This window comes from Poecilia mexicana, unplaced genomic scaffold, assembly GCF_051168715.1.
Source record: "Poecilia mexicana isolate PSO_F unplaced genomic scaffold, ASM5116871v1 scaffold_8, whole genome shotgun sequence".
In the NCBI taxonomy this organism is placed as follows: domain Eukaryota; kingdom Metazoa; phylum Chordata; class Actinopteri; order Cyprinodontiformes; family Poeciliidae; genus Poecilia; species Poecilia mexicana.
In genome coordinates this window covers 2,609,212-2,619,506 of record NW_028263377.1, presented here as the reverse complement: position 1 = coordinate 2,619,506, position 10,295 = coordinate 2,609,212, and the positions used below count along the sequence as shown (strand labels likewise).

Genomic DNA, 10,295 nt, shown 5'->3' with positions numbered 1-10,295 from the left:
GTTAATTTATGTTTTATTAGTTAGCGCACCGTGTTCCGGCCGGGACTTCATTTGCGTTGCGCGGAGCTCTCACTTCCGCCTCTGAGTTGTTGACAAAAGCTAAGTCTCAGCGGCATAAAGTCCAATCTTCAAGATTGGCCCGTGGGGATTTTATTGATTGATGATAATGCCCGACTTTTTATCGTTTTTGGGGAACCAATAAGCATCCTTAAAATGACTGGGGGAATGCCTGGAGTACGGCAGCATTTCTCCTCCGGGGCTGCTGGTTGAAAGCGAACGGCGGGAAGAGCGCTGAGGTGAGCGGATAGACTGAACAGGGCGGGCGGCTGAGTAGCTGATGCTTACCGTGTAAATGTAGCTTTACCGACGAACCGCACAATAAATTTCATATCCCGGTCTGAAGAAACGGGTGGCGGAGCGCATCGTACATGGCTGGTAGATGAGTTTCTGAGTGTGACCAGTGAAGGTGTCGTAAATGTCCCGTATTGCTTCCCCCCGTGTTCGTCCCCCGGTCTAACGGTTCGTCAGTCCGCTGGTCTATTTCCTCCCCTCCACCCCATGTTCGTTCATTCGCCCTCTCCTCCCACTCCAGGCGGCATTTCCCGTATTTTCAAACCCAAAGCGTGACAGGTTAGGTGGCAAGGTGAGTTTAATTAATCTATTAAACTCACTGAAGATGAATACATAAACTAAAAGCTGGATTGTAGACATTTTTTATAAGCATATTTGTGAGCCTGCCTCTTTGTTATTAAATTCAATAGAATTTCAGATTTTTCTATAACTTTTCTTCTGGTTAACTTAGAAAGTGAGCTATTATTGTTACAGGTTAGTTTTCTAAACTACAAAAAGCAACTGTTAGGGATGCTCAAATATGAAAAATTGGACTGACATTGATATCTGATAGTAACACCGGTATTATGCCAGATTTACCAATATTTCATTTTAGAATTTTTTTTTTATCCGATTACTCGATTAATCGTAAGAATAATCGATAGATTACTCGATTACTAAAATATTCGTTTACAACAGCCCTAGACTGAACCTTATTGTTTCTAATTGACTCTGTAAATCAGTCCTATGCACCTCATTAAAATGGACCAGATTACATAAAACATTTTTATTATTTAAAACTGTACATTTCCTTTAATTACAATGTAAACAAGAAAATATTTTGGTTTTAATGAGATATAAAACTTGTCACAAATCACTGTCCGAGTGTTATTTACATAGCTACAAATTGTCTCCCTTAAAGAGAAACTGCTCTTAAAATAATTTCTTAGATTTAAACACTCTGTAGATTATTTAGCAAAACTTATTAAAGAAACTAATGGAGACTTGAAAGGCATAACACAACAGATATAATTACAGCACGGCCTACAACTGGTGAATTTTTTGTGTCAAGTCACTTTTGAAATTTAAATTAAATGTAAAAAATTTTTATGCTGAAAGTAACTTCATTTATTACTATCATGCAAGTGATAGTAAGCAAATAACAAGGCACAGCTCCTACGCTTCTGACACACCGCACTTTTATCAGTTCTACTGTTTTGTACTAAAGACAAAGACTAAAGAAAACCATTCAGTAGTAATGACCTCATTATGTCAGATATGTGACGATACAGGTTTGGCAGTTTTCAGTGCCCTGTTTTGTGCAGCCACTCAGGATAAAGACAGTGAAAAGCTATTTGAGTCATGAAGTTCTGTTGCTGCAGTTCATCCAAGTTCAGTTACACAGTTGTTATAACTCTGTATGACAACAGTCCACAGCCACCTATTTGGTAATTTAGTATTTTCTCCCCTGTAAGTAAATATGGCATTCATACTAAGAAATCACACCACTACCCTATTTGTTCTCAATTTAGCAGCACCTATTTGCTTAAGCTGAAATATTTAAAGTATGGAAAGTGTGAAGAAACCCGGCACTACTGTTTGTTTTTCTAAATGTTGCTGTGCTGCCTTAACCTGTTCCTTGTGTGTGTGCTTTAAGTTTCCTTTGAGTAAATGACTTCCTGATAAATGAAACTAAAAATTCCCATTCCACAGGAGAACAATACAATCAGAATGTAGGTTAGCCGTTTCCTGAAAATGAGTCTGTGTTCCTGCAAATGTGCAAAATAAGAAAGGTGTCCTTCTGAAATAAATATAACAGTGAATTAAGGCTAACTCTTACACTCTGTATCCAAAGTAATACAACAATATTTTAAAAGTCTGCAAAACTGAAGTTTTTCCCTCCAGGTGGTTTCTGAACCAATCCAACCCACAACCTTGAAGCATTTTTTTTATTTTCACTGTTACTTCCTTCATAGTCAGCTTCATGTCAAAGTCTGAATAGTTAAATCCAAACATGGCTAGATTTGTTTGGTACCAGCTTCAAATTGGAGCTTCATATCTGGTGACTTTGTGAAACAACTCAAAAGTTTAGATTTTATTGTTTGTCTTGGCTTAGATTGGAAGCTTTACTAATCTAAAGTTTCTGACTGGTGATTATGAAATCGCCTCATTCAGATAACAAAAAGCAGAGCTTAACCCAGTGTGTGTCCACATTCTCACATCACAATCAAAAGGAGAACATTTATTTCAGAATCAAATTACATAAAGGATTGTTTGCGCTTTTAATACATGAGTCACCAAACGGGAAAACTTCAGCTTCATTAAGTGACACAAAGATAGCAAAATGCAACAGCAATTTGATGCTGATGAACAGCAACAGCATCAAAGTGAAATCATTTACGATGTTGATTGTGAGCACTCAGTCAGGCTCAGGAGGAAGAAGGAGATGTCTTGTATTCAAACTGGCTGCCATGATTGATGTGTCACAGGTTTTGCAACATATTTTGTGTGCGCCCAGGCACAGCAAACCTTACTGTAAACCACACATTTGCTGAAATCTGCGGAGGTACAAGGAAGATCTCCCACAAAAGCAGGTAAAACGTTTTCCTTATGTATAGTCAAAGTTTTATACATACATTCCTAAGTGAATACATGTAAACTTTGTTACATTTACTTGAAAGTCAAGACAAAATACTTTAGCTTTTCTAATTGAATTGTTTTAGATTTATAACTTGTCTTTCAAATTGTTCAAGTATTTACTTCTCTTTTAAATCACTGTGACTGTCAGAAGGTCTAAGGTCAATAAAAAGTCAGAAATTATCATTATATAATAATAGTGCAGATCAGAGCTAAGATAAAATCACTTTTGTAAAATTTTTATTTTTTTTTTACCATCTCTCTTTACATTTACCTTAAAAAAGAAGACACGAAGTGACAAAACACATGATGGACAATGCCCTGCAGCAGCGCAGCTTCACACTGATAAAATCATGGTTGAAAAGCTAAAGTTACTTCACGATGTTGTTGTGCATTTACTCTGTTGCCTTGTTTAATTTTCCTTACTTTACACAAACATATTTTAGATTCTTACAATATCAGATTAAATAATTCAACCTCTGATGAGAAGTAAATCAAAATTTCTCTAAAATTGACACTTTACCTATTCTAAGAAATTTTCATTTTTAGTTGCAACAGAACACTCAAAAGACCAAACAAAACTTTTCATTTTGAGGTTGTGATTTTTGCCTACTGCTCAAATTCCAGAGCAAATCTGTCCAACAGTGCAAGACAATCAGACACATCATACTGATTGTCTAAGCTGCTGGGTTTCAAATAACATAAAAATAAAACGGCATGAGAAAGACAGAAAAGTAAAATGCAAAAGATACATTGCAATCCTAAATTTAAATTGAACAAAATATTTTTAATAAATGCCATGAGATCTTAAGGAGATAATAGGAGGCTGTTGTTATTCTTTACTAGTCGACAAATTGTTTTTTAGGTATGCAAAAAATCAGGAAGCAACTCACTTGTTTAAACATTACTCTGTAAGTTTTGAATTTCTGTTTGCTGAGTGTATGTTCAGCAAACCTTTTCAGCCATCTTGTTCTAAATTTAGCTGTACTAAATTAAAATGAGAGCAAAAGGAATGAGCAGCCATACATGAAGGACTCAACAAGTCTTACTTTCAATAAGTCTGTTTTTCTTTTAATCGAGTTTGTTCCTGGTGCACTTGAAGTTTTCCAAAATAATTGGTGGAAACATTCAGTAAGTGAAGTCTAGACTTGTTAGAGATATGTGCAAAACACATAGATATGTATTTACAAGAGTTATAACTGATAGGTCTTAAGAAATTGCAACTTAAATTCTTCATAGATCTTTCAAGGTGACATGCATTATGAATTGAGGCACAGATTTGATCACAATATATTTACCAGCAGTTTGTCAGACTGAAACAATAATCATCTGAAACAGGACAAGTAACACAATGTATCACAGTTTTAGAGACACAGTGGGTTTCGTTCATTATGTTAATGTGTGTTGTTTTGCCATAAACTGACTCATTTCTTTTCTGATCACACAGGGTCATAGTTCAGAGTTTGTAGCTGAACTTCAGGATAGGATGACACAACCTCCCCTCAGAGAGTGGAAAACTGGTCTTTTTGACTGCTGTGTAGATTGCAGTACTTGTAAGAGTCATTTCTTTTTCTTTTTTTAAACTTAAATTTAAAACATTAAGCCTTACAATCACCTAAGACCATTTCACTGCTCTGTATCTGTCTGTCTCTGTGTTTTCCAGGTTGCTATGGCTTCTGGTGCTGGCCTTGCCTTGCCTGCAGTGTTTCAGGATTATTTAGTGAGAACTACTGTCTGCCTTTATGTGACATTCTGACTCCTGCTGCGTGTGTAGCCTGTGGGATTCCTTTCATTGTCCCCCCTGCGGCATTATCTTTGAGGGCTTCCATTCGCCACAAACATCATATAAAGGTACGACATATTTTACATTTCACCTGAACTCATTTTGAAATAGTACATTACATTATGAAAAGTTTCACTGTGTTGGCTTTCAGGGTTCCCTCTGTGAAGACATGGCAATTTCCTGTTTCTGTGTCTGGTGCTCCTGGTGTCAGATGCATCGTGAGCTAAAGAATGGAGGTCCTACCACTGTGGTGCAGCAGCCCACGCAGCACACTACTGTGGTCAACGTGCAGGCTAATCCTGTCATGATGGTTAATCAAAACTCTAATCCACCTCCTGCTCAAATCCCTGCTCAAAACCCGTCTATGTTTCAAAACTCTCTTCAAATCCCTCCTTGGTTTCAGAACCCTCCTCAGTATCCTGGTGGTAATCAGAACCCTCAAAGTCCTGTTGGGTATCCAAACCCTCCTCAATATTCCACGGACCCAAAACCCTCTTAAAAGTCCCAATGTTTAGAACATCCGAACAAACTTGTGAAAAATGTAAGTTTCTCTGATCATTCATGATCATGTCGGTGTATAATGAGATTCTTTACTCTATCCAAAGTATCAATTAGCTCCCAATACTTCTAAAAAGGTGTTGAATTTGAGTTGGTTGGGTTCATATGTGTATTTACTTTATTACAAACATTGCATGACTACTTTATTAATTTGAAATGGAAAATGCTGTTAAACAAATTGATTTAAATACATCAATAGCAAAATGATAAATAAAAACTGAGTGACTTGACTTTATTGTTTGACTCCATTTAATGATGTCTTATATAACTCACTAAAAGTTACCAGAATGTTTATATAATTTACACCAAATGTCTTTGTTTATGCACAGGTACATCTACTTACAACACAGTTGAACAGTTATTGTATTACAAGTAATTAATTAAAAATATGAAACTCTAAAAATGTGACAAAAGTTAAATTCATATGATGCAGCTTTATCAGACTCCGAGAGGCATGCTTGTTTTTTCTCTGGCCATTTTATATTTATGGCTTACAGTTAATGAAATTTAATTTTTAGAAAACTAGATTACATCAACACATGAGGAGGAAGTGATGCTTGTTTTAGAAAGGAGGAAAAAAGTATGAAATGCAAAGAAGAGACTCTGGCTGGTTTAGAAATATAAAGACAGACATCCTGTAAAGACGAGCTTTAAATCTCACTGTCTCAGATATGTTTTATGTAACACAGAACAAAAGAATGAAATTAAAATTCAATCTGGAGAGACTCAGACGGAGAGAGGGAAGCAGTTAAAAGGGTTTAATGACAAAAATAACATGAAAATAAGCACAAAGTTCTTTGGCGATCAGGCCCCGGCCGGGGACGTCGAGCTGGACTTCGATAAGCTCGATGAACATTCCTGATGCAGCGAGGGAATGTAAACCCCCCGGGGCCTGTGCTGGTGGCGGCGGTCAGAGGATGATGAGGCCTGAGAGCCGGGAGCTGAAGGTGGAGGTGGGGTGGCGGTGGGTTGATCGGGGCTGGTAAGCGGAGGAGGCTGGGAGTGAAGGTCCTTTTGAACCTGAGCCTGGACGATGATTGGCTGGAGTGAGGCTTGAACCTGCGTTGATAGGTCCAGGTGCGGAGAGGGAGGCACTGATAGCAGGGCCAGGTGCGTCAAAAGAGTCTTCCAGCCTGAACTTCAGTCAAGACTCCATTACGAGGGCAATGTTGCATCATTTAATATTCTGAGTTCCGATGGGGGATCATAAACTCAGATATTTCATTTTAATTCATTTAATTTTTTTTTTTTTTAATTGCAACCTTTGGGATTTAGGTAACGCATTCAAAAGATGTAAACTAATAGCCTTATGAACTTTCTAAAATAATAATAATAATAATAATAATAATAATAATAATAATAATGATGAATCAAATGTACATCACACCAAGTTAAGGAGGATGCCTGTTTCAGAAACAAATTGCAAAAAAAAAAAATTGTCTGCTCTTCCAATGCAAGACTAAACTCACAACAGCAAAACTCCAGCTTCTTTAAGAGACACATGGATAGCAAAATGCAACAGCAATCAGAGAACAACAGCAACATCAAAGTGAAATCATTTACCGTGTTGATTCAGAACATTCAGACGAGGAGGCAGGTGACTTGGATCCAAACTGGCTGTCATGATGTGTCACAGGTTTTGCAGCATATTTTGTGAGCGCCCAGGCAAAGCAAACTTTACTGTAACTCAGGCATTTGTTGTTATCTTCCGGAAGAGAAAGAAAGATCTCCCACAAAAACAGGTAAAAAGTTTTACTTATGTACAGTTAGACAGTGTTTTGTACATACATTTCTATATGAATGCAGGTAAACATTGTTACATTTTCTAGACTGTAAAGATGAATTACTGTAGCTTTTTCTAATTTTATTCTTTTAGATGTATCACTAGTATTTCAAATTATTCAATTATTTACTTTTATTTTGTATCACTGTCTGTCAGAAGGTCAGCAAAAACGCTGAAGTTATCATTAGATAGTAGAGGTACAGAGATAAAGTAATTCTGTGAATAGTTTTAAAAATGTATTTAAAAAATATGTCTTAATTATCATCTCTCTTTACATTTACTTTAAAATGAAGATAAGAAGTGACACGGAGAGAAAATATGACACAGTAACTTAAAGTGAAAGTTTATTTAAGATGATTGCAATTATTCTACTTAGGGAGTGTTGGCGAATTTTAGAAAATGTCTTCTGCGTCTTTGTTTGTAAAATCCAAAAAGGTATTTAGTCTGCCTGTTCCAGCTGTAGCCACATTCATGTGAGGCTCATTATATTTTCACTGTACTGGTTTAGATAAGAATGGAAAACTCCCTCATTTTCAATGTTTCAAGGTTTTAAAGGTTTTTGTTAACAAGTTAGACATGTTGGTTCCCAGAAACTTTGTGATAACGCAAGTATAAGTAGGTAGAGACTCTGCCTAGTTAGAACCGATCAGACTGAGCAGATCAGACTGAACCGACTCTGGATATGTCTGTTTGCTGTTCTCATTCTTCCAAGAATAAACTGGTGTTTGAATGAAAATCACTGATTTCGGATGTAACTAATCATGACAGTACATTAAGGGAAACTCCTTTTGCTTTTACTTCATTTAAATCTTTTCTAATATTGATAACAAAAATTGTTTTAATTTCACATCACTTTGACTTGGGCCAATATTTAGATTTTAAATAAAAAAAATAACAAAACAAGCACAATTAGATGGACAATGCCCTGCAGCAACGCAGCTTTAAACTCTTGATAAGATTGTGGTTGAAAAGCAACAAAACAAGTGTTTTGGTTTCTAAAGTCATTTTACTTCATGATGTTGTTGTGCATTGAATGTCTGTTGCTTTGTTTGATCATTTTATTAAAGGTTTTAACCAAAATTCCCATGTTATTTTAATTACCTCGTGTGACTCAATGGTCAGTCAATTTTTCAAACTGAAAACAAACTTGGACAATGTAGCTCGGCTATTTTCATAAAAAGTTTTTACTATATGAGTGTGCCCAGGGAAAACTGAAGATTTAAGAAGATTATGTACAACACTTTGAGCTGCTTTTAGTGTGAAAGTGCTTTATAAATAAAATGTATTAACATGTACAAGACTTTTTTTTTCAATTTTTAAATTAAATTTGAAACAATAAGCGTTCCATGCTGTATGTTTGTGTGTTCTCCAGGTTGCCATGGTTTCTGGTGATCCCTCTCCATAGCCTGCCCTGGTTTAGCATCAGTTAAAGGGAACAACTGTCTGCCTTTATGTAACATTCTGACTCCTGCTGCATGTACAGCCTGTGGGATTCCTCTGTTTATTCCCCCTGCTACATAGTCTAAGAGAGCTTCCATTCCTAACAAACACGGAATAATGGTATGACAAATTTACACTCACATGAACTCATTTTGAAATGAAAGTGCAATGTTATAAAACATTTCAATGGTTTTGTTTTCAGGCTTCCCTCTGTCAAGACATATGTACTTTCTGGTGCTCCTGCTGTCAGACGGAACGTGAACGAATGAATCAAACTCCTGTCATGGCAGGGCAACAACCGCAAACTGTGGTCAATGTGCAGGCTAATCCTGTCATGACGGCTAATCAAAACCCAGCTATGTTTCACAACTCTCCCCAAAACCCTCCTTGGTTTCAAAGCCCTCTTCAACATTCTGGTGGTAATCAAAACCCTCAGAATCCTGCTGGGTATCAAAACCCTCCTCCATATACTGCTGGGTTTCAAAAGCCTCCTCCAAATCCTATTGGGTTTGAAACTCATCATCAAAGTCCTCCTGAGTATCAAAACCTTTGTCAAAGTCCTGTTGGGTATCAAAACTCTCCTCAATGTCCTACAGAGCCCCATGCTTATAATTCCTAACAACATCAGAGCAAACTTGTAAATAATGTAATCTGCTCAGATCAGCCATGATCATGTTGGTGTATAATGGGATTCTTTACTCTATCCAAAAATTAATTTGACTGTCAACACAAAAAGTGTTGCGCTTGAGTAGTTTGAGTTCATGTGTATATTTACATTATTATAACCATTGTATAACTACTTCATTAATTTGAATTGGGAAATGTTACAGAAGAAAAAAGTAGATCTAAACACATCAATCAAAAAAAAGAAATAAAAAATGAGTGACTGGACCTTATTGTTTGTCTCTAATTTATTCTGTAATGCTGTTTTATACAATTTACTAGGAGTTATGAGGCTAACTGCTATTTTTTATCATTTTCACCAAATGCCTTTGTTTATGCATAAATGCATCTCCTTCAATGATTAAAATATAAAAATGTAAAACGTAAAAAAAAGTGAAATTCATATGATGCAACTTTATTACACAGTGGCATATTTGTTTTTCTCGTGATTTCTATATTTATGTCTTACAGCTAATGAAATTCAGGTTTTAGAAAACTGCATTACATCAGTGCATGATTTCATTTTTCACTGGGGTTTGATGCCTGTCCAAGTTGTTTAAACTACCTGGAGCTGGTTTGATTACCATGATATCCTTGTGTTGGACCACCGAACTGGCACAACCTAAACCTTACAGAAAATCTGTGGAGCATTAACCAAGCAGAAGATGAAAGACATGAGATCAAAATATGCAAATGAACTAAAATGGGCTATTAAAACAACATGAACTTTCTTATTGTTGATCGTGCTTTTAAGCGAGACAAACAGATAAATCCTGTTGTGAAGTCCAATTTTTTTCTAAGAGAAATATCTAAGGTGAAGTCTTACCTCCCAACAAAATACCTTGAAAAAAATTATGCGGTTATTACCTCGCTGTTGGAACATTATGATGGCCTTATAGAGAGGTCTACAAGGGAAACAAACAAAATCAGAAACGCATGCTGTTTGTATTAATAAAACTACCTGGGATACCTACGTGTAACATTTACATCCTCACATAACTAACTTACAACCAAAGCTTAAACACTCATAACTCATTAACTGAAATTACAAAGCAAACACTGCAGGGATCTTGTGCCAAAAGTGTCAGTTTAATTGTTGCG

At 36.3% G+C, this 10,295-nt stretch overlaps 1 protein-coding gene across 1 annotated transcript; it reads left to right on the top strand.

The window, feature by feature from the left end:
- The first annotated feature begins 2,767 nt into the window (after positions 1 to 2,767).
- Positions 2,768 to 9,422, top strand: LOC106913865 (uncharacterized). The gene is made up of 6 exons (XM_014980283.2): positions 2,768 to 2,924; positions 4,415 to 4,520; positions 4,631 to 4,818; positions 4,902 to 7,050; positions 8,464 to 8,651; positions 8,734 to 9,422. Exons 2-4 carry the CDS (start codon positions 4,454 to 4,456, stop codon positions 5,247 to 5,249), a joined length of 603 nt encoding a protein of 200 aa, XP_014835769.1. The 5' UTR covers positions 2,768 to 2,924; positions 4,415 to 4,453; the 3' UTR covers positions 5,250 to 7,050; positions 8,464 to 8,651; positions 8,734 to 9,422.
- Positions 9,423 to 10,295: the final 873 nt, after the last annotated feature.

What these genes read in the sequence shown, in the direction of transcription:
- LOC106913865 (XM_014980283.2), top strand. Translation starts at nt 4,454, where the DNA reads ATGACACAACCTCCCCTCAGAGAGTGGAAAACTGGTCTTTTTGACTGC. An exon ending in CTGTGTAGATTGCAGTACTT is followed by an intron (nt 4,521 to 4,630) that starts GTAAGAGTCATT and finishes TGTGTTTTCCAG; the next exon opens with GTTGCTATGGCTTCTGGTGC. An exon ending in GCCACAAACATCATATAAAG is followed by an intron (nt 4,819 to 4,901) that starts GTACGACATATT and finishes GTTGGCTTTCAG; the next exon opens with GGTTCCCTCTGTGAAGACAT.